We start from the raw sequence: 25,140 nt of genomic DNA, 5'->3' as shown, positions 1-25,140 counted from the left end.
AATAAAACGTTCTTGGTGTGAACATGACTTCCACTCTTCTATGATGGGTTTAACAAGGCGTAGCTTATTGTTCGTTTGATTGTTCCATGCGGACTGCCATTTTTCTTTCAGTTTATGGCACACTAATTTCATGCAATCTCTGTAAGGGATTCTTATGTTTTTTATTTCCTTCTTTCGAGCTTTAGCTGCACTCTCGTCTGCTTTCTCATTTCCACAGATTCCTACGTGGCTCGGCACCCAACAAAATTTGATGTTTTGTCCCCGCCTCATGGCTCCTGTTATGTTGTGTAGGATGTCACCGATTATTGGCAGAACTGCATTCCTAGGCTGAAGGGCTGTAAGTATGCTTAGTGAGTCTGTATAAATGATGCTGTTTTCAATGTTTTCATGGATTATTCTTTCCACTGCCATGGAAATTGCATGACCCTCTGCAGTGAGAATTGATGCACATTGCGGCAGCCGTACGATTTTTTCCCAGCTATCCTGTATCACAGCACATCCCACGTAGTGTGCAGCTTTGGAACCATCGGTATAAAATGCTGTATATTCCCCATATTTTTCTTTTAGTGCTAAATATTCTTGTAATATATGTTCCTGCGGCGTTAGGTTTTTCTGAAATCGTGTTAATGCGAGGTCAGAAACAGAAGGCAAACAGTACCATGGTGGCAGTGGTTTGGGTTTCTGGGCAATATTAGGCAGTGTGTCCGTTACATCTAACTCTTGTAATTTTTCTTCAAAACGGAGAAGGAGTGGTCTGATAGCCTGGGGTTTGTTTGTAAATAATATTCTAGATGGGCATTTGTTAACTATTGGGTAACATATATGTTTTGGCAAGGAACGGATTTTTAGAACATATGAGCATGTCAGCATGCTTCTTCTGTCGGCAAGAGGGGGTTCGTTAGTTTCTACATACAAACTGGTTATTGGCGACGTCCTGTAGGCACCAGTTGACAAGCGTAAAGCTAAATTGTGTACTGGGTCCAATCGTTGCAAATAAGATGATCTGGCAGACCCATACACTATACACCCATAGTCCAAGGACGGCCGTATGACGGAGCGGTATATTTGTAAAAGGCATGCCCTATCAGAGCCCCAGCGTTTCCGTGAAAGGACTTTAAGTATGTTCAGTGCTCTAGAGGCCTTGTTTTTCAAAGTGTTTATTTGGGGTAGGAAAGTGAGCTTTTTGTCAAATGTAATGCCAAGGAATTTGTGCTCGTTTTTTATTGGGAGTTGGGTTTCATTAAGGTGTAAGGTGGGATCAGGCTGTAAACCTCGTTTCAGCGAGAACATAACAGCTACTGTTTTCTGTGGGGAAAACTGGAATCCATTTTTATCTGCCCATGCTGATAGTTTGTTTATTGTTAACTGTAGTTGCCTCTCGCATGTTGCTGTGTTTGATGATGTGCAAGCAATCTGGAGATCATCAACGTAAACTGAATACATAATGGATTTCGGAATTATTTGTGCTAGGGAGTTCATTTTTACAATAAAGAGGGTAGTGCTTAAGATACACCCTTGTGGTACACCATTTTCCTGACTGAACTTCCTTGAGAGAGTTGAACCGAGGCGCACATGGAAGGAACGGTTGGACAAAAAGTCACGCAGGCAATTTAACATCCTGCCGCGAATGCCCAGGTCTGCTAGGTCGCGGAGAATGCCATACCTCCAAGTAGTATCATAAGCCTTGTCTAGATCGAAGAAAACGGCAAGGCAGTGTTGTCTATGGATGAATGCCTCTCGGATTGTGTTTTCAAGTCGAATGAGGTGATCAGTTGTAGAGCACGTTTTTTTTAAAACCACACTGATGGATGTCAAGTAGTTCACGGGAGTCTAAAATAAACATCAATCTAATATTCAGAATGCTTTCGAAAGATTTCGCCAGACAGCTGGTAAGGGCTATTGGCCTGTAACTACCGGGAGATGTCGGTGGCTTTCCGGTTTTCAAAAAGGGTACAATAATAGCTTTTTTCCAGGCCTCCGGTATTTTCCCTTGTAACAGTATCTTGTTAAAAAAATGCAGAAGTACATTTATAGCTGATTCGGAAAGATGTGCCAGCATTTCATAGTGAATTTCATCAGGCCCTGGTGCAGTTTGTTTCCCTGCAGACAGTACTCTAGTTATTTCTTGATGAGTGATTAAACTATTATACGGCTCATTTATGCTGCCACTAATCGGAAGCCTTTGCTTTTCAGCCACGTTTTTATATTTTAAAAATGACTCGGTGTAGTGTGAAGAACTAGAGACTGCAGCGGAATGTTCTCCTAATATGTTGGCCTGTTCCTCTATACTTGTTTGGATGCCAGGGGTTGTCAGGAGAGGAATTGTAAATGGGGAGTAGCTACCATGGAGCTTACGTACCTGCTCCCACATTTTTTTTTATGTGACTGTGCTATTTATTGATGAAACGTATGCTTGCCATGACGTCTTTTCGGCATTACGGCGGACGTATCGTGCTTTAGCTCGCGCCTTTTTAAAGATTAGGAGGTTGTCCTGAGTTGGATATCGGCGAAGGACACCCCAGGCTTTATTTTGTTTTCGCTTTGCTTCTTTGCATTCCCGAGTCTACCACACCTTGTGATTTTGTCTCACCACTCCTGAAGTCTGGGGGATAGCTAAACGGGCAGCGGCTAAAATACAGGTTGTGAATTTTTCATTTAGATCATCGACACTAAGGTCTTCAGAAAAGACTTCATCTAGATTGGCCTTTTCTCTAAACAGTGTCCAGTCAGCTGCTTGGAGCTTCCATCGTCGTTGTTTGTTTGGAATGATTGCAGGTGAGGATGGAAGAGTGATTATGACTGGTAGATGATCGCTTCCATATAGGTTATCTATGACGTCCCATTTAAAATCGTTAAAAATACAAGGTGAACTAAAAGATAAATCGATACAGCTCATCTTTCCTGAGCTTGGGGAGCAGTATGTTGATTTGCCAGAATTCAACAAACAAACATTATTGCTCAAAATGAAATTTTCTATAATTTGGCCTCTTACGTCTGTTTTCTCGCTTCCCCAAAAACCGGAATGCGCATTAAAATCCCCAACTACCAGATAGGGTTCTGGTAATTGTTGGAACAGGTCCTCTAACTCATGAAGGGCTATTTTTAGGTGTGGTTCTAAATACACAGAGCACACCGTAATCGTTTTGTAAGAGAGCGAAGTGGCTGCCACAGCTTCAAATTTAGTTTTTATTTTTACTTCACGAGCTGCAATGCCACTTTGTACAATGATGGCTACCCCTCCTGAGAGCCTGTTTGCCTGCTCTCGGTCACGGCGAAAGACTTTATATTTCTTCAGTACACTTGTATGCTGAGGACCTAAGTTCGTTTCCTGTAGGCACATTGCTACAGGAGAGAAAGAATTTATGATCTCTTTTATATCGCTAAAATTATTTAGGAGTCCTCTGCAATTCCAGTGTATTAGGAACGCCATATTGATTTATGTGTGTGGAGTTGGGATACGTTTAATTGGTTTTCGCCCCGTGATTCGGGGGTTTTCTTTATACGCAGTATCCAAGGAGTTCTGCCGTCCCTGTGACGTTGACGGCACGGAACCACCCTGGCTCGTCTCCATCACCTCATCAGAGGCGCTGGAGGGTCGTGCAGACTGCACGTCGGCACATTTTTCAGACCTCCCCTCGTGGGCAGAGGCCTTGAGGCTTGCCAACTCGAGGGATGGCATAGCCTGCTTTGCGGCTGGTGGAGCAGCGTGAGCTGCTACCACCGGGGGCGAGGATGGCTCCGTCCCAGCCTCACTATGTGTGGTCTGGGCAGGTGCCGGAGGCCGGTGTGGTGGATCGCCCTGTCGTACCACATCGGCGAAGTTCATGTTCGGTTTGAGTGAAAACTTATTTTTAACTAGGATGCGATTTCTAGCCTCTTTGAATGAAATGTTCTCAATTGTTTTCAATGTAATAATTTCTTTTTCTTTCTTCCATGAGGGACAAGATCTGGAGTATGCAGCATGGTCTCCTTCACAGTTCGCACAGCGAGGTGCTGCTTCGCACATTTCGGAAGTATGGTCTTTGGATGGGCATTTCGCGCAGGTTTTGCGCCCACGGCAACTCTGGGAGCCGTGGCCAAATCTCTGACAGTTAAAGCAACGTCGAGGGTTCGGTATGTATGGGCGAACTGCAACTTTCGTATACCCAACTTCAATTGTCTCTGGAAGTGTGCAGCAGGTGAAAGTCAAAATTAGGTGCTTGGTAGGTAACTCTTTGTTATCTTTTCTTATCTTAATTCTCTGAACATTGCTCACATTTTGTTCGGAAAGACCATTTAACATTTCTTTTTCGGAGAGATCCAGAAAGTCAATTTCAGAAATCACCCCACGCACTGTGTTCAGCGATCTGTGGGTTCAAATTGAGATGGGGATGTCTTCAAACGACAGGATATTAGCAAGTTTGCACACTTGAGCTTTGCTTTGGATTTCTAGCAGTAGGTCACCGCTAGCAAGCTTTGTTACTTTATAACTAGTGCCTATGGCTTCTTTCAGACATCTTGCAACTGAGAACGGAGATATCTTTCTAGCCGGTTTTTCTGGCATTTCACTGTGTATCACGTGATACTTAGGGAAGACTTCTTTGGTTGTTTGGAAAAAATCAGCAGTGACATCGGTCCGCCCTCTTTTCTGAGGGCGATCTGGTTTGGAGAGAGGAGGTGCCATGGGAAAAACGTATAATTCGGCCGCGGTGCCAGCCACCCACCATGGAGCCCTACAAAGGGACGGGAGAGGAACTTGTAAGCAAGTCCTGCCCACGCCAGCTGTACAGCGCAACTATAACCAAATATGGCTGAACTCAGGACAGCTCGCCACACAAGGTTAACCCTAGCCACCCAGGAAAAAAGGGAAAATGCAAGAAGAGATGAGGAGACAGGAGAGTTGTGAGAAAGGAGACAGGAAAGTGAAAGATATAGGGGAGGACAGGAAAAGGTGACTGCCGATTTCCCCCGGTCGGGTCAGGCCGGAGGTGCCGTCTACGCGAAGCAGAGGCCAAAGGAGTGTGTTGCCGCTGCTGGGGGGCCGTAAAGGTCCAAGCACCCGGCATTGACTCAACTCCCAGGATCCCCTTTTCCCCGGACACGGCTAAGCCGCGCACGACTACACGCGGGAGGGTCCAACCCTCGTGTGCTCGGGTACGTGGTGTCGCAACACACCAAACGCCTGCTGACGCAGACGCCCCTGCGGGGAATACTAAGTAAATGAATTGGGAATATAGCTCAGTGCGAATAGGCTACAATGAAATTTTAAATAGAAAATATATTTTCCTCGACCTAAAAAAATAAAAACTGTAGCAAAAATGTGGATTTTACAATTTCTGGCCGTGTAATTGAACGTGTCCAGCCTGGTAAACTCCTTGGTGTTGCTTTCCATTAACATATTTCATAGACAAAATACGTTAAAGATGTGCGCTCAACGATTTCCCAGTCTATCGGGTAACAAAAAAATCGCAGTTTCACCCAAGAGGCGAAACATCGATTTAGACAACAGATTAGTAGACAGCTATACAAAGTAAGGATAGTAGTGTTATCGGCCCTGTAAACTTGAAAGATATGGTGCCGCGCGCGCACACGCAAACATTTGCGCATCTCACTCGATGACAGAGGAAGCTCGCTGTCAAAACGCTGGAGTAACGAAGCGCGGCAGAAGGAGCGAGCGGATTGACCTTCGTGGTGCCTCTCGCTTCAACGCGAACTAAGCTGCAAAACACAATGCATACGAAGCTATCTGCCCTCGATTCGCTTAGACGCCTAGACTCTGTCCCCGTAGCAGATCGCTTTCGATATAGGACCCACGCGGCCTCGCCATATGCAGCAGCTGCCGGAGAAAAAACTCCCGACTCCTTCCTCCCCTCCCCTTGCGCATTGCGTGCGATAGAATATTGCATGCTTTCTCCGCGCTTTCCTCCCGCGAGCGCGCGAGGTCAAACCGCCTTAGTCAGCTCACCCACGCACGCTTTCACTCATACATACCGCCTGCGCCACGCGGGGAAGATATTATCGCCCTTGGAACACCACGGCGACGACGACGATGGCAGTAATGCGGCTTGTGTGACCTTATAAGTGCTATCGCAATAACAGAAATGGTGTTTCTATGAGTAAAGAAAGAGCTTGACTTTGAGCTCATTCAATCGCATTTACGTTGCTGTTTGCTAGTCTGAGCTCATACGAGTAATAGAAACGTTAATCACTCCTCATTCTTCAAATGAAGGCAATAAATGTTGTCATATACACACTATTTCCTGTTAAACAAGCAACTACGTACACGTACATGTGTTGTGCGTTGTTCGATGGTGTTATTAGATATTTGTCTTGCACTTTTGTGGTTCATTCTACTGTGAAGTGACATTACTGCTTGCCGTCAAACGATATGACTGTTTATAAGGGGATGGGCCTGATTAGGCCCTGTACGTTTGCCCTCCTAAAGTGTGCCTGTATTTTGCACATTGAATTAACTTCAATTCATAATTTGCAGGGGTTAAAGTACACACGCACTGAAAGATGGTGATTTCAGAAAGCAGCAGGTGTATCGAGGATATAGCATAAATAGTTACTGAAGTAGCAATATTTGGTAATTGCGAGATGTTTCCTACGAGATTAACGCTGATGACTTTAATAACGGCCAATTAACGAATTATAAGCTTATTTTCGGTTTAAAGACAGCTCTGCAGTCAACGTCCAAACATTATGAAAAACTCTTCGCAAAAAAAAAACTTTTGCATACGATTTTTTTTTTACTCTTACCTGTGGGATAACACTAATTACAGTACGAAGGCGACTCAATGGAAGTGTGTGTATATCTATTCCGTCAATGGTGATCATTCCTGATGTGCGCTGGATCATACGCAGAAGTGCAAGTACAAGCGATGACTTTCCGGCACCCGTCCTCCCCACGACAGCCAACTGGAAACGTGAGCAAAATACAAGAGACACTTTCTGTAAGAAACGCTTTAAAATGCATAAATACTCCGGTATACTTAAAAATGTCTCCACAGGAACGATCGCGAGTTCCACTCTTTTATTTATATGCTTTATCCTTGCTTCTTTAGTGCCTTCTACAACATTCTTTCACACCATTGTACGTCATTCACGTGAGTGCAGGCATTACTTTGACGACAGCCGAGTTTACATTCGTGGAGAAATTAAATCATAATTCATCGTCCCAAAGCACCCTGTAACATATTAGAGACGATACAATGTGGTATGTGATTAATGTTGACCACTCGAGATTATTTGGCGTCCTCAGAAAGTAGGGTACGCCAGCGTATTAGGATACTCCTCCAGGAGCATTCTGCTGGAGCAACCGATGAATGGAACCTGCCAGCTCCTCCTCAGCAGCATAACGCCATGTACTCTGGAGCGTTCTGGCGTGCAGATAGTAGAAGTATAGGTCAAGTGGCTCAGTGGCTATGCCTTTCGCCCTGCTGAGCACATGGTAGCTGGTCTAATTCTTTGACGCCTTAGCTGAATTTCAATGGGAATGAAATACAGAAATGCTTGTCTGCCTAAACTGAACTGTTCATTAAAAGGCCACAGGGGCCAGCATTGGTCGGCTGCCTCCGCTACGGCGAAGCTAATTAAATACATTGCAGTTTTGGCGCGTTAGGCACCACAAGATGGTTAGAAAACTCGCACTCTAGCTTATTTTTTAGCAATCGCAAGCAGATGAGTATTTGAAACCACGTTCATCTAGTAAATGTGTGGCAGCTTAGTTCCCTAATATTTACGTACAGGAAGTATCAGCAAACGACATGAGGATAAAAGATGCAGGCTTCCAAATGCACGCACCTTCTGCCCCGCTTCTGCTACAAAGGATATACCTTTGAGCGTGTCGTCGGTAATCCCTGGTCGATAGGAGGCGCTGAAATTCTCGAACCTCACGACCCCTTTACTGGGCCACAAGTCATCGTAGGGCTGAACGAAAATCCGAGGACTTCCGTGTTTTGGGTGACCGATGGAATCCTTGCGCTTTGTAACAACTTCCTGCGGCAAAACGGAAGAGTACATTACTCTTATGAATCTACCGTCTGTTGCAGGTTTGCTAGTGCCACAGATATCTTGAGCTCAAATGCACTAATCCTCACCCACTTGTAAGGACCAGCCATCTCTTGTCAAGCACTGTCGAAAGAGCAGGAACAAAAGGCCGCACATCGCTCAGCTTTACTTATTTTATTGAAATGAAAAAAAAAGAAAGAGACGTAGTCACCTTATAATGGTGACGCCTACTGCTTTTCTCAGCGGAAACAAGAATATGAAAAATATGTCACAAAATGAAAAGAAATTGCTTCATGCGGTCAGAAATCTACACCACAGTCCTATACACTCATGAACATAACAATATGAAAGTCAAATGCAGGTTGCACCACAATTAGTTCCTAAACAAAGTCACAAAGGCACACAAACGGCCGTGATGTACACTTCTATGAGCATATAAACAGATGAGGAATTACGCAGTGTTAAAAAATGTCACGCACAGAAAAAAAGTAACATGTAATATACAAGCACCAATAATTACAAATAATAGAAGAACGTTGTAGTAACATCGTGTGATCATTCAGTGCAATACCTAGTACTTGTTAAGGATGCCTGTTTCTTCATAAAATGTTGAAGTGCGTTGAATGCTTTTCGCTGTGCTATTTTCGATGGCCATGGGCCCAGCAGACACACGGACAGACAAGAAACATTACTTGATCCTAAGGGACTACGTTGTCGTAGTCGCGGGCCGCACCCGCGCCGGGGGCGGAAGACCGTGATCGTCAGCCCTGTCGCAGGCCTTTTGGACACACAGACAGACAAGAAACTTTACTTGATCTTAAGGGACTACGTTGTCGTAGTCGCGGGCCGCACCCGCGCCGGGGGCGGAAGACCGTGATCGTCAGCCCTGTCGCAGGCCTTTTGGACAGCCCGAAGCTGGAGCTGAAGGTCATCGCTCTTGACGGCTTTTTCCCAGTCTTCTTGCCTATTGAAAGGCGAGTGGTGCAATGCAGAACATTGTCATAGCATGTGGTTCAAGGTGCACCGTTCCTCGGCGCAGTCGGGGCAGCGGGGATCCACACCCGGAGTGTAGTGGCTCAGCCTGGATCGAGACGGAAAGGAGTCCGTCTGCAGCATTCTAAGCACCGAGGCCTGGGATCTGCCTAGCTTCGGGTGAGGAGCCGGAAACTGCCTGCGTCCCAGCTGGTAGTGAGCAGTGATGTCGTGGAAAGTAAGCAGCAGGTCCGTGGTTCAGTCGATCCCCGGCGAAGTCGGGCACCTCAGACCGGCGCGGTTCACGAGACCTCGCGCCGGTCGTGGGCGAGCTCATTGGGGTTGATCGAGCCCGGGGAGAAGTTCCGGCCCAACTGAGCCTGGAACCAAGAGATGACGCGACGGGCCGTGCCTGGCTTGCAAGTCCTCAGCACCGCCGCAGCTTCGGCCGAGACCGAGCCGGCGACAAAGGCCATCGCCGCCGACCTGGAGTCCGGGAAGATCTGCGTGCGCCCAGGTTCGCACGGAGCCAGTGCCACTACGACTTGCTCTGCGACGGGCGCCGTCGAGTGTTGGATAGACAGTGCATTCAGGATCTTGTCCTGGTGGTCAACCACCGTGGCCACGTACGAGTTTCTTCCGGGATACTGCGCCGCGTCGACAAAGGATGCGAGCTCTGGCTTCTGCAGGACATTCTTGATGAGTGCTCGTGCTCAGGCAGCGCGCCGGGCCTCGTTGTGTTGTGGGTGAACGTTCCCTGGGAAGGGGGAGACTCGAAAGGCGGCCCTTGCACCCTGGCAGAGCGGGACGGCACACGACTCCTCGGCCATGGCTGCCAGACTCGCCATCTCAAGTGTTCGGTGGCCGGCCTTGGTGGTAGAGAGGCGAACGATCTGTGCCGTTTTCTGTGCTTCTACGACTTCGCTCAGGGTGTTGTGGACCCTGAGTTGCATCAGCTTCTCCGTGCTGGTCGTCATGAGGATGCCGAATACTCGTTTAGTGCTGTTCCTGATGAGTGCGTCGATCTTATTCCCCCTTCTGCTCATCACTCGCGAAACGAATGACGAGCCTGACGAGGCCCAGCAATTTTGCGAGTGAGAAAGGCCTGGGGTCATTTTCTGCTCCGTTCAGTTCGTCCTTCCGCTTTGTGTCCCAAAAACACGTTCCGCCACCTAGGCTTTTATTTATTATTATTGCGACAGAATGCCCTCTGGCATAAATAATTATTTACAAGTGTAGATAAACGCCGGATTCTCGGAGGAAGTCCAGCAGTGTCCGGTAGTGGGGCCCCAAGACCCAACTGTCTACATCTGGCGGCCGACCTGGGGGTGGGCCACATGGAAGCAGTTGTTTCTGACGGAGGGTCAAAAGCCGTTGAGTCAAAAGCCAGAACGGTTATCCGGGCAACCAGTCTAAACTTTTAAAAATGCGCTCTTGGCCATCAGGCCTTTGCACTGGACTGCATTACAAACGCTAATTACTGCCCAAACAAGTTAGAAAAATATTTCTTCCACGTCTTTTTCTGTTTGTTCAAAATATCACTAAAGCTGTAACATTAAGAACGGTGAATTTTTATTTGTCATTTGCAGTAGCGACGTTCAAAAGAGAGATACAGGCAGCCGCGGGCTTTGCGTTGCCTCGAGAGATGGCGCCACGCTGCGTGGCGCAAATTATGGCGCCTCCTTCAAGCGCTTGTAACCGCTGCGGCGGCTTAGCGATTATGGTGTTGCGCTGCGAAGCACGAATTCGCGAGATCAAATCCCGGTCTCGTATTTCCAATTGCTAGTTGGTAAAGCGGGGCGTGGCACTTGCGGAGACGACGGACGTTTGCGCGCATGCGCGAATAAGAGCGGGTGCGAGAGAGGAAATGTGGGGAGTTTTGCTTCGTGAATATACGAGTCTGCCTAGGTACTACGGAGGAGTTTCTTGGCGCGCGTTGTATGCGCTTGTCCCTAGGCGTGCCGGCAGAAGTCGCGGGGCGCGGTAGTGCTGAACTTAGCATCACAAGTTGGCGGCTCGAGGCAATTATATTTATTCGATCATGTTTTTATTAATGAAAACAACGTGTCATTATTTTGCATTATTGACGGCGCTCCAGGACCCCAAAGCGGCAACGGGGACATCAAAGCTAGAAGCCGGACTGGTCCGTGGGTGGGGGCTCGCAGAGGCCTGCGCGTGCCAGGGGAGTATAAGATCGGCAGTCCTCTATCGCGGACAGCCAAATTTTTATGCGAACACCCCCTGGCACGCTTCGACCTCTGCGGCCCCAACACACGGGCCGCCCGGCTTCCAGCTTTGATCCCCCCGCTACCGCTTGGGTGCCCCGGAGATCCTGCGCCGCCTGCTTTAATATAACCTCAGGTGCTCTCCTGAGGCCTCCGTATTCCGGTTATAAGTGCCCTCCTGGAGCAGTGCTAGTAAAAAATCCGATCTATCGTCGCGACGAAAAAAAGCGACCCGCGACTTATACAACACCAGTCATAACATTGTCCCTTCAGACACAGCGATCACCAAGCGGCGTCCGCGCCCACTGGCTCACCGCGCGGGCAGCCAGCGGCGGAGCGTATAAACCAACTCGACAGCACTCTGCAATGCCGGCATGTCTAGGAGACAAACGAATACAACGCGCTCTAAAAAACCTCCTCCGTAGTGCCTAGGCTGAGTCATATATTCAAGGAGCAAAAGCCCCCGATTTTCTCTCTCGCACCCGCTCTTACTCGCGCTTGCGCGGAAACGTCGAGCGCCGTCTAAAGTGCCACGCCCCGCTGTACCTACTAGCAATTGTAAAATCGCAACCCGGTCGTGGCGGCCGCATTTAGGTGGAGGCGAAGTGCGAAAACGCCCGTGTTCCGTGCATTAGGACACGTTAAAGATCCCCTGGAGGTAAAAACCAATTCGAAGACCCCCACTACGGCTTGCCTCATAATAAAATCGTGCTTTTGGCACGTAAAATTGCAGAATTAATTCTTCTTGTAGCTAGAAGGTGCGCTGTGCCTCCCTGGCGTCTTTCGCTGCCTGTCGTGCGGACGGTTTTTTTCTTCTTGCTGCGCGGCGTCCATATGGACCAGTACACATTATGGCGTGGTACGGTGTGGTGGGGTGGGGTGTGCCTTTGCGAGCATGCATTACACCAGGCACGTGCCCAGGATTTTTTTTCGGGGGGGGGGGGGGCAACCCAAGGTAACCTTTATGTGCAAATGAGGGCGGTACTATTACTTTTACAAATGTGAATAATGCTCCACATTCGCCATAAAGACGCGTACACCCGCAAAAGAGAATTGAATTAAAGAGTATCTCACAGGTACGCCTGTGAGATACACCTCTCATTTACATGGAAAAAGAACCACATCAAGTGGACTTATTTATTTTATTTATTTATTTAGAACATACTGCAGGCCTACAGTAGGCCCAAGCAGGAGGGGCGAATACATAATATATGCAAAAAGAACAGGAGTAGCAAAATTGAAGAATGTTAAATACAAGTTGTAACACAATACATCAATAAATACAAGGCTCATATGCAAAATACAAAAAGTTAACGTAGAAATAAATGGCTCTCAAATTAAATGCTGTGAAGAAAACACTGAGTCAAAAGAATCAGCTCTGGTTAAAAGATCTGGCGGACACCTGTTCCACTCCTCAATGGTGCGTGGAAAAAATGAGTATTTAAAGGCGTTAATCCTAGCACTGTAAGGGGTTAATGATTGTGCATGATGATTTCGTGTTTGGCGCGTAGTGTTAGCTTTAAGGAAGGGGTCTGCATTCATAGACAGTTTATGGTTTTTTAGTAAGAAAAGTAGTTTCAGTCTTTGAATTTTCCGGCGCAGCTGTAATGTTTCAATACCGTGAGTTCGCATGAGGGTCGTTGGTGAGTCAGTTACACGATACTTTGAAAAAATAAAACGGAAGGCTTTGCGTTGAATCATTTCAAGGGCCTCGATGTTACGCTTAGTGTAGGGATCCCAGACGGTGCACGCATATTCTAGTGATGGCCTTATTATTGAAAAGTAGGTTAATTTTTTAAGTTCAGGTGGGGCAAGTTTTAGTTTATGTCTAGGAAAGCAGAGTTTACGAAAGGCTGAGGAGCATACGTTTGATACATGTTTATTCCAGCTAAGGTTTTTCGCTATTGTAACTCCTAGGTACTTGTACTCGCTGACTTCGGTCAGAAGGGGAGATTAAATATTGTAAGGAAATGAGAAGGAAGCCTTTTTGTTAGTTATCGTCATGTATACTGTTTTCTCTAAATTTAGCTTCATGCCCCATTTATTACACCATGTATGTATGTTCTGAAGATTGGAGTTTAGTAAAACTTGATCATCTTGGCAAGTAATTTGGTGAAATAAAACGCAGTCATCTGCAAATAATCTAATTTGAACAGGGGTAGTTATAACGTTAGTAATGTCATTGATATATATCAAAAAGAGGAGAGGTCCGAGGACGCTTCCCTGTGGGACGCCTGAAGTGACCGGCAGGTGGTTTGAATAGCAATCAACATTACAAACAAATTGTGTGCGGTGAGAAAAGTATGAGGAAATCCAACGAATTATGAAATTAGGAAGACCAATAAGTTCAAGTTTGTAAATTAGTTTGGCATGAGAAATAACATCAAAGGCTTTGCTGAAGTCTAAAAAAATAACATCCATTTGACCAGCGCTATTTAGTACACTTGCAAAAGTATGAATGACAGAAGTTAGCTGAGTGACAGTGGAAAAGCCTTTTCGAAACCCGTGCTGATGGGGGGTAAGTTCCTTGTTATCGTTTAGAAATGTAGTTATGTAGTTAGCTATGATATGCTCAGCAACTTTGCAACATGTGGAAGTTATTGATATGGGACGATAATTAGCAATCAAGGCAGGATCACTCTTTTTCAGCACGGGCACAATTCGCGCTTTCATCCAGTCAGAAGGAATGTTTCCTGTTTCAAATGATTTGCGGAAAAAATTCGCGCATTAAAGAAGCGCAGGAAGAACGCTTCCAAGAACAACAACCGAAACTGTGAAATAAAATTTCTAGTGGCGTTTTTTTGAATGAGCTCTAATATAATTATTGAGAAGTATATATTTGCGGAACAATCACAGTTTTTTATTATCCCTCGTTTACTGCTCTACCAAGAGGCAAAACCGACTTGTGTTGTTATTTGGGATGTTGCGTAACGATGCCTGGTCACCAGTTCCGTACAACCGTGTAGAGCGCAGGAAGATGCGGTTCTAGAGGTACTGCACCCACCGCGAAAGGTTAGAACACCCACATTAGCACAGCAGAGAAGTGGCTACATCAGGCGGCTCGACTGATAACTGTAGAAGCGTCATTCAAAACAGGGAATTATTCTCCGCTTCTGGCTACGTTTTCTCTACTTCCTTTTTAAATAAAGAGATGTTGATCCATAAATATTGTCACAAACAACGGTTAATTTTGTTAATTTTTGCTTTTCCTTGCTGTTTGGCAGTTGCCTTGGCTCTCTCACTCAGTAGATTGCTTAATTTCTGAACTCCTTGCGACTGTTATTCCCAGTTGCCAATTTAGAACGAAAAGTGCTGTACAATTAGTGAAAGGCCCGACGAGGCCGACAGTCGTACTGATTATCGATTTAACGGTTATTGCACGTCTTGATGATGGACGCCGTATTGCATTATCTTATATTCCGCCTTATCTAACCCATATCGCGAGTATATGGTTCCGAGGATCTGCCAGAGTCGCGGCGAGCCACCACTCGAGGTATTAATTAGGCAAAAGGAAAAGTTAAACGCAACTGGCGCTTTCTCTGGCCGCAACTCTTTCCACGAGCATACAGGCCAGCTGACTACGAAACGAATCCATTCTCTGGTGCCTGGATCAGTCTAAACAAAAAAAGGTTGAACTAACGAAGCAAGAGCGATGCGCGTGTTCGTTGAATAGATGGTGACAACTGGGGCCCTATAATGTGAAACTATTCCAATATGTTTTTACACACGCTTTTGACCCACGACGGAGGCAAAGCAGGCATTAAGCGCTCCCCACACGTGGGCCAATCCCAAAGATAGTGCAATGCCGGGCCGACTCGCGGCGGAGGCGAAGCAGGGATTAAGCACTCCCCACACGCGTGCCGATCCCGAAGATAGTGCAATGCCGGGCCGACTCGCGGCGGAGGTGACGCAGGCATTAAGCACTCCCCATACGTGGCCCGATACCGAAGGTAGTGCAATGCCGGCCCGACCCGCGGCGAAGGCGCAGCAGGCATTAAGCACTCCCCACACGTGGGCCGATCCCGAAGCTAGTGCAATGCCGGGCGGACCCGCGGCGGAGGCGAAGCAGGCGTTAGTCACTCCCCATACGTGGCCCGATGCCGAAGGTAGTGCGATGCCGGCCCGACCCGCGGCGAAGGCGCAGCAGGCATTAAGCACTCCCCACACGTGTGCCGATCCCGAAGATAGTGCAATGCCGGGCCGACCCGCGGCGTAGGTGAAGCAGGCACTAAGCATTCCCCATACTTGGGCCGATCGCGAAAGTCCCGAAGGGGGAGTTACAGGTTCCCGAGCCCGCAGGAGTATGTGCCATTGAGCGTGGACCCTTTGTGAACTATCACCAGAATCGGTCCACATGATGATTTGTTCTGTTGACGGACGCCAAAAATACTCCCGAAGTTAGTCATATACTGCTCTCGCTGTAAAAGGCAGCAATATGTTGACCGCCGAACAGACTGATTTGGCGGCGCCTTAGGAATGTGTGTGAGGAGTGGTGGGGTGTGCAGATAGGGGGGGGGGGGGGTTACGCCTCTTAATTTCGGTGGGGTGTCCCGGCCCCCCCGGGCCCCCGCCTGGGTACGTGCCTGCGCTAGACCCATTTTAAGATTGTGGTTAGTATCGTCTCCAACCAATCTGCTTTACCAGTTGCCATTTAATGCTTACGTCCACTCTCGATTACCGTAGAGTCAAGAATCCAGCTGCTCGGAGGCCGGTGCTAAAGGACGGGTTGAGACTGGGAACTCTGCCCCGTGTTTGGCCCATGTCGATCGGCGTCAAGCAAGAGTCAAAATCAAGAGTCAAGCAATAAACTTGAAACTTGAGGCGCGGCGGCCTGGCTGTGCCCTTGCTGAATAGGCCACCCAGTCACAGCTGAGCACGCGCGCTTGCAGCACCACCGGATAGAGCTCTCCTACGCGCGTCCGCGGCAGCGGAAACGGCAGCGCCGCTCGGGCGGGGGAAACCACAAGATAAAAAGAACCAGAAAGCTCGCCTATGCACATCCGCGGCCACGGCAACGGTAGCGCCGATCGTGCGGGGGAAGCCACAAAATAAAAGAACCAGAAAGCTCGCCTTCGCGCATCTCCGGCTGTACGGTAATGGAGATGTAAACGCTTCTTGCGGATAGAATGAATTCGAATAGCGCTTCGTTCGTATGCGCATGCTGCTTCTGAAAGCAGGATGCATTCAAGGTGTCCGTCATGCTCGCTATTACTCAATAACCCCGCTTAACAAGAGGCTCGGCATAATACGTGTGCTCCCACAGTTGTGTGTGCACATGTATGCGCGCGTTTTCTATGTGTGTACTCGTGTTTCGGCTGTTCATGCACACACACAAAGCTTCGCTGTATAAGGATTCTGACATGTTGGATCTGGTCATCTTTTTTACTCAATATACATGCCTCTATAGAACCTTTCATTTGGCTCTTTAGCCAAAGGCTTACGGTAATATTTTGTTTGGTTCGAGCTCGTTGAGTATTTTCCAATTTACATGTGTTTGATTAGATAATCGTAACATTTATATTTAGTTTTGTTTGTTTCATGTAAACTCACATTTGCTTCAATTGCGTAGTTGGCAACCCCAAATCATCTACATGCCCGACGTGACCGCGGCATGGCATTTGAGATGACTTTCCAATTTCAAGACTCCTTACATCGCCTTTTTAAATAAATGTTTGCGCAACTCAGTATTTCACCCCAACGTGAGGAACGACTTCCGTGTTTAAGGTTTGATGCATTTCTGGCTCAAGCACTCGTTTTGAGCATTGCTACTGGCACCTTCAGGTGGCCTCTGAGGCCAAAACGTCTTGAAAATGACGCAGCGCCACATACCATATTGTCACGTAGTAGTGACGGTAAAGAACACAGTATCAAAACTGTGCAAGACGAAACGTGCGTTTGATTGGGTGAACTTGTGCCCATAAAAACAGGCCTCAAAGCACTACGATAGCGGCGAACACAGTCGGCGATCGTCGAAGCCTTATCAGTGGGTCAAGTGCGTCGGCTTTTATACACGAGTCATCGAAGGTTGTAGAGTAATCGCTGGTGTGCGCGTGTCTTCCAGAAAGTACTACCCAATTTGCGTCACGCATACATGCAGTCAGATTACACAAGGTTCGGTGGCAACAGACAGCGTATAGAACCATCGGTAACATTCGTGAAACTTCCGATACATGCAAGCGCGTCCTGCGCTGAGCGATGACGTCTGTTTGACGGTGAAACGTGGTCACCCGATAAACAAATACACGCGTCAATATTTTAGCGGTTCCATCTTTTTGTACACTTCCAGCACTGCTATATATAGAATAGTCACAAATACCAAGGGGCCCTTCGTGCTTGTGAATACTCTGACCACGGTGTAAACAACGTGGCGTTGCTGCTGCGACATCGCTGTTAGAAATGACATTGCCGACGCCGTTAACGTTGTTTTGCAACAACCACGTTATTCTCGGCACATACTCTGCTGTTGGTATGTGTGCCTTGTTTGAGGCTTATGATCATCATTATTCCCATGCACGCCGCCTTTGTGCCGCCGACTTCGTGCAACTTTACATTGCTTTATTCCCGGTAGTGCAGTAGCGCATCACCAACGTTTGATATTATTTAAAATCGACACATACACGGATACTTCGCGGTAAAAGCAAAATTTTAATCCTTAAATAGTTATTTCGCCCCTTTCTGGATGTTACACAAGAAGGTGAACGCATATAATTAAAATAAGGTATTTCACTTAGGCATGTGGATTATTCGAAATATAATTTTTAGCCTACTCGAAGCTGGCTGGGACATCCGGCTGGGATACGACATAGAAGGCGAACCAAACTCTAAGCAGTGAATACCACTGCGAACCAGGAGCCAAACGTTTTTTCCCTATCCCACGAAGCATGCATATAAGTACATTCGGAACACAACGCAGCAAGAAGGAGGCAAAAGTGCGCGCCCAGTAGCGCTCCTGCCGTGAAAGAGGAAACTGCCAGGTACGCCGACACAGCCAAGTACAGAGGCAGGCAGGTATTCATTCTTAGTGTAATAAACAACTTAAAGGAAGAACTTGCAGTAGCCACTGTGGAAAACACAGACACTGTGGAAAAGGTACCAATAGTCGTAACACTCACCGCGGCTAACTCAGCAGGCTACGTCACGATCCTGACAGACTCGCAATCAGCGTGCCGCAATTACACGATAGGCTGAATAACGGCAGCCACCCCACGCGTCCTCGAACGCACCAGCCACTTACCCAAACTGTACATAGTCTGTGTAGCAGTGCTGGGGAAGGCTCACGTCGTGTGATCCTGCATGATGTGTGCATGCCCCATGATGTCGGCGCTCTGTACATATACCCCTTCGCACCTGGAATAAACGTCCCTCATAGACCGACCGCCGGCTCGCTCAGAGTATCGACACGTGGAAAGTCGTCCCTGGCACGCAAGGAGGCAGTCCACACTAAGGCCCTATAACATACCCTCCAAGCAGCCTCGCTAGAAGATAGAGTCATGGTCCTACCTGGCGGACACGTTTCGCGCAAATATATGGACATACTCACTACAGACTTGGGAGAAGAATCTATACCTCGCCACACCCGAAGTTCTCGAAAGAGGACGCGATAACTTACATACTACAGACCAATACATTCCCACATTGCACGAAATATCACCTCATTTAAACCGCCCTTTACAAATGCGAGTGCAAATTCTGCCACGGTTCAAACACCCGCTTCCACATGGTAAGGGAATGCGACCGAAACACCGATATAGCCATCGACCCATATTGTCTCCTCAGTATGACAGCGACCGGCACATACGTATCGCGAGTCAAGTTGACTCTCCTCCCTATTTTTACAGCGCCAGACCGGCCGCCACCCATCCAAAATGGGCGAGGAAGCTAGAGAAATCTGTCGCTCACTGATTTTTTTACTGCCTAACGCTCCACCAAACGCGTGCTTTAGACAAATTCTTTTCAACATTACCTACTTTCCAAAAACTTGTAATTTCAATGTCGTCTAAAATAGTTGCGCATCACGTAAAACTCATTCCCTCGAGCCATTTAGGTATTGTCAATTAATAAAGTAAATAAACATGCTTCCCCAATACGCTCATTCTTCATCCATATTGTTTTCTTCCGCTCTGCGCAATCAAGGCTATTCGTAAAACTAGTCATATATTTGAAACTGTAGAATTCCAGCTGACACTATTATCAGGATTCCTGATAAGTGGAATCACGCACAGTCTACCTTCAATGCACAGTAGTAACGTGTAGTCTACATCGGTGAATTCGATATCTTGTAACTGACCAATTCCATAGCGCGACTTTTCAAATATCTTATCCCCGCCTCTCCACAACCGGCTGTAGGGGCAGAAATGCGATAAGCATCAAACGCCACATGTTAAAATACTTCGTTCATAATTTTTAATATTGTGGTAGGTTTTAAGGAAGCCTCTCACACAGACGCACCTTTTCCAAAGGCAATTCCGTATACTCCAGAGCCCTCTGAAAAGCAGCGTCACCCAGGGCATTCCAGAAGCAGCCTAGGAAAGTCATCACCATAGCAAATGGAACCTGCATAAATGGACAAAAGAGCTGTTGCTTCACAGGGAGAGACAGTGGTACACCTTGTTCAGCACTTTAAATGTTCAGAAACAATCTACCGTAATTGTCAATATAAGTGAATAGCCAAACGGTTCTAGAACATTATTCGCTTTATTGAAGGAGTGCTGCGCTCGAAGGAGCCGAGTTGTTGAAGTGAGGACACTTGGGTAGCGTTCGTTGTTTTGTTGCCCAATTCCGTAGTGAACAAAACCGTTAACCAGTTCATTTGTAGCGGTGCCTCGCCCTTCTCCGGCAGCAGCCTTCCCTGCGGAGGGCGGCGGGAGAAAATGGCTGTCCTACTCCAGTCAGCGTGCTCCACCGTAGCATACAAGACCTCATACGTCCCAAAGCTCTCACGCGACAGCAAGGGCAAGGAGGCCCGGCAGTTCGCTTGCACAAATATGTTATGAAGGTACATTTACAAAAAACAAAAAGCCGAGCTCTAACGTCGCATTGTCACCGGTTGTCTATTTTCACAACTACCAGATTTTAAATGTACTTTATACGGAACGTCACGGGGATGTCAGAAATGCGCCTGGAGTGTCCATATCGCAATAAAAGAAGTCAAACGTCCACTGTGATTGTTCAGGACCTGGCGCCCCTGTGCGGGCTCTCCTACAGCAGTATCATTTGGTACCATCGCAGTTGCACCAGACGTTTCCCTTCGGGACTCCATAAGTATGGTTATTTCTGGGATTCGAATGGAAAGGAATGTTCGATAATTTAGAATAGTCATTTCTCGAATAGAATACGAATCGAATAAAAATGCTATTCAATTCGTATTCAAAATTTCAAGTATTCCCCCACCACTATGTATAAGAAAACAGAAACAAATATACGACAATTTAAAATATCGGCAACTATATCGTCAATCTAAGAAATACAACTATAGTGCTATAGGAATGTCGCTGGCTTCGCAGTAACAGTACCTAATTGCTTCAAGTGTTCCTCTTCACGGGGTCTGTCTCATAGTAGAGCCGATGTATGAAAAAAAGTCAGTTTCACCAATAGTCGGAATGTTCGACATGACAGGTTCCTTCAACTTGAGCAATGCATTGCTTGCGGATCACCGCCTTTCTTACTTTCGATTCATGCCTCAACCTGTTTCGAGGTGTTCTTCTCGACTTTCCCCACCCTTGGAGATACTGGATTGCTGAGCAAGTCGCGACTCTGTCTCAGGCCTCTGCACAGGCGACTGATGGTTGAGGCGTCCGAAACCCCCTGCACCTGTAGAACATGCATAGGCATAAAGCGGCAAGCCAGTTCACGTCCATGGCGAGAGAGCCAGAGACTAGATAAACGAGTTCAAAGCACTCGTCGGGACATGCGCCTTGTTTCGCATCTGTACCTCGGGCTGAAAAAAAACCACAGCGCACCGCCAGCACTGGTGCTTCAATATATTTCAGCCTATATAATGCAAATATTTTTAACGCTCCAACTGGTACACTTTATTCCTCATTACTCCCGCAGCTAATTGAATGGCTTGATCCCGAAGCCTATATGGTATCGACTACGCAGAGAATTCGATACGAGAAGAAAGAGTGAACTTTGTCTAAAAACGACAAAAAAGTTACAATAACTGCCGTGGTATTTATTCTACGACCACTCTTTGCCCAAATCAGTGTCCGCCTTCACTACGCATAAGGAATTAGAATTTATAGCTCTGTCGAAAATGCGCTGTTGCAAAAGCCCGCAAGCTGCCGCCAAGATTATTTTGCCGGCTGCTATCGTAACAATATAGATATAAATAATAAATACCTTATGGGTTTCTCGATGTCTTATGTGTAAACCTTAAAATAAGTGTTTATACTCACAATTGTACTCATAATCGCCGGGTCGTCGTCGAAAGGGTACCTTTCTTAGAAACAGTGCCACCAAGAAACGGTAACGTGGAATTACACTACGAACACAAGCGCGGTCACGCCATCGATCTCAGCGACGTACTTGCCGTACGGCAAAAAAAGTATAAAGAAAGAGGAGATTCGCACAACGCCGCAACCGGCGATTGAAATCATGTCCCTGTGTCCATTTCTATTTGAGAGGCAGGTCCGCTAACCACCGCGCTACATGGCAGCTTCAGCGCTTAGCAGTTTATGCTCGGTTTCTTGCACCAGAGACACCGAAATTGTTGGCACCTGTACACGTATTCCCTGGTCCTCGGTAAACAACTCTGTAGCGGACGAAGGCGTGGTTGTGCGCGGGTAAGTTGTTCCCAATGAGATGGCTGTGTTCCCTAAAATAACCTGCTATAGTGTCGCAGTAAATCAGTTCAGAGCTGAAGCAATCGCTGAAGTCTGTTAGGTCTTTTTTCCTGTCCTCTCCCGCTTCTTTGCAGAGAGCCAGGGTCGTTCACTTCACGCTGTACTTAGGGCACCTTAATACTCATGTCTATGCGCTGCTTGAGCGAGTGTGTGACGGCACCCTGACTGTACTCGTGTTATGTTTTCCAGCAAACATTTAATGTAAGTTAGTGCACGTCCTGCGCTCCTTCTCATTCCCTTTAATTCTGGCTGATCGTTGACTCCAGTATGTTCACTAGCCGTAGTGAAAGTTGAAATAATAACGAGGTTAAGCAGTCTATGTGATGATGCCAACTTACCGTGAATGCCGACAACAGGGACAGGCCAGCCATTGCCGCAGAACCTGGGTCATCACGGGCTGGTGCAACGATTATAGCTACGGTGAGCACTATGACCACTAGGGCGCAGATGGTACTGATGAGCCGGCCCATAGCGAAGAAGTAGGAAAACGCGTTGAACGACTCCAAGTATACAGTTATGAATCGGCGGAACCGAGCGCAGAAACGTTCCATGACACCATAGCTGCGTATCAGGCCTGCACAGTCGAGTGTCTCGGTCAGGTGCTGGAGTACTCGAGACAGGCGGGTGCTTTCGTAGAGGCGTCCAAACATCGTGGCCCGTATGAGATATCGCTGAAAGAAAGATCGAACAGGATGACCAGTAAAAAAAATATCATAACAGTACTGATAGTTCTCACCTGAGCCGTTTTTCTTGCTAAATTTAGAATGGCCTCACATTAAAGAGCGCCGTCCCATCAATCTCCGACCGCAAACATTTTTTCGCATCTTTCACGTTTAAGGGCAGTTAGAGGTACGTAGTTGTCGCACCAATGCTGGGCTAATTCTCACTCTTCCCGTATCTGCTAGCCCACAGGATAGCAAGATGGCATAAGAGAAACAAGAGAAATAAGAAAGCAAATTGCAGGAAGTATTGCGATTTGTGAGCATGCCCGTAGTCAAGAAAACCCCAGGAAAATAATTCAACGAACCACTGCTTAGCGCATGCCAAATTATCATCCCCCTGCCTGCAATAAAAATTACATACTCCTAATTAAAGGAATACTTCACCTTTTACATCAATGCGTTAAAAAGTGTGCAATATGTTCTGTACCTAGGCCGTACCCGTACCTTATGTCTCATTGCTCGAACCAAGTGAATACAAACACATTCCGTTTGTTTTCACCGTCTTAGCCTTCACTCTATGCACTAGTGCACTGACAAAGTGACCAGATACCGAGACCCTTAAAAAGCTCAAGAATATCTACGATTCTATAGTTATTATTATCTCACTAAATGGCTGTGTAGACTAAACCATACAATTCACGAAAACATATTTGCGATTTTGAGCGCATTGTATGTTAGACGCTATAACGCAGTTGCTTGGCAAACATCATAATTGCATAATTATCCTCTAGGACTGCTGCAGATGAACTGTAGAACTGCTCTTGCGATGATCGATTGTTTGCTTGAAATTAATAAACCCTAGGCAGCCATTAGAGGCAGCACGTTGGTACTAGGACAGTCATGGCGTGGTAGCACAGACTACGAAAGTCGCATTCGTATGCAACTGGGAAGCTTCGCATTTAATATGTTAGAAGTATTTAAAATTTCCATTGAGTATTCCACAGCAATTATTCTTTTTTCTCCACAAACTACCCGTAGCACTTACATTTGCAGGCCCACTTCAGTTCTCTGGCCAAGCCGCATAATTCTGACCCAATAGTTATACGCTATGCCACGGTTTCTGAGCTGCCCGATCCTCGAACAATCTAAAAGATCCAGACGTCTATGTCACGCAGCAAAGTGTAAGGGTGTCACCGTCTCGAGAGGCTAATACAGGGTGGACGTTGGCTTTGCTTCATTTGCTCCTAAGATTAAATTCATTTCAATTTATATCATGTTCCAATTTACATGACGACTTCGTGCATAACTCGAACAATACTCATACTCAACAGCAATGCAGCGATAGTAACAAAAATTATGTTTTCACGGAACGGGTATTTCAGTCGAACTCACCATGCAAACTATCAAAATGATCTGCGCACAAAGAGTAAGGCCGAACACCAAGGGCGCCTGGGTTCCTATCACGGCGAGACGTGCGAACACGTAAAAGAGGTTCTGCAGAAGTAGCTTGAAGAACAGAAATACACGAGTGTCGTTTATATCCAGATCCACGGAGAAACGATTGAAGGTCCGCCCCCTTGGCGTAGCGTCGAAGAAAGAGAGCGCGCTGCCGGCCACCCGCTCCAGCATGTCGGCATGAAGCTTCAGCGAACGGTGGTGATTGGCGCGAGCCAACAGCATGCCCCCAACAAGCCTTAGGATAACTGCAGAAACGTACGAAAACGGCACCATTGTATAGAATACGGGTTTGAGACAATTCACGTGTCATCATGTCTTTATGACGGCTACAGGGCTACTGGATGATTTTGCAGAAGGCCATAAGTTAACTGTGCAGGGAACCTAGACCCAAGCTATATGTTTCCCGTGAAAAGCCTCGATATCATGGGCGTCCGCAACAGTGACCAAACGGTAGTCACATATAACCTTGCTGCAGGAACTCCCGGGCCACTCTGCCAAATACCATTGGCTGATTTTGAAGAAGGTTCGATTTATAAAACTACGGTAGAAGCATATTTACTTTACCTGGCGAAATTTCCAGGTACAAGTATCAAGCACACTCTTTGTCGTTAGCTGATTTGTTTCGCAGTGTATTACCTCCACCTCCGTCTAGGTTACTAGATGGCAGCAACCGCTCAACATTTCTATTTGTTTTATTGCTTAAACAAAATTTTATTGCACCTAGAGAGAAAAGTGGGAGCGCTCGGGGTGCGGCTGCATGTAGCATGTTCTTATATTTGTTCGCAAAACGCACTCAGAAACCGAAGCAAAACTTTCATTATTTCTTAGAGGGGCAGTAAGAAGTTATAATGAAGATTATTTGGCATGTTGAACAGCCTGGAAAATTTCTGCAGATGCTCATGGTTGTGTATCTCGTGCTCCGTTATTATCAGCTTTCTTTTCGTTACTGTGTACGCTTTGAAGTCTTTAGCATTTTCCAGTGTCATT

General features: G+C 46.8%; 1 protein-coding gene across 1 annotated transcript in view; it reads right to left on the bottom strand.

The window, feature by feature from the left end:
* Positions 1-25,140, bottom strand: part of LOC126522999 (ATP-binding cassette sub-family C member 2-like) — a 58,073-nt gene that overhangs the window by 12,964 nt on the left and 19,969 nt on the right. The window contains exons 8-12 of the mRNA XM_050171838.3: positions 24,088-24,398; positions 22,372-22,704; positions 19,638-19,742; positions 7,786-7,980; positions 6,742-6,900 (exon numbers count right to left, since the gene is read on the bottom strand). Coding sequence (XP_050027795.3) covers positions 6,742-6,900; positions 7,786-7,980; positions 19,638-19,742; positions 22,372-22,704; positions 24,088-24,398 — 1,103 coding nt within the window. The remainder of the gene's footprint in view (positions 1-6,741; positions 6,901-7,785; positions 7,981-19,637; positions 19,743-22,371; positions 22,705-24,087; positions 24,399-25,140) is intronic.

The sequence above is a fragment of the Dermacentor andersoni genome, chromosome 6 (assembly GCF_023375885.2).
Source record: "Dermacentor andersoni chromosome 6, qqDerAnde1_hic_scaffold, whole genome shotgun sequence".
Classification (NCBI taxonomy): Eukaryota; Metazoa; Arthropoda; class Arachnida; order Ixodida; family Ixodidae; genus Dermacentor; species Dermacentor andersoni.
This window is presented reverse-complemented; position numbering and strand designations above follow the sequence as displayed.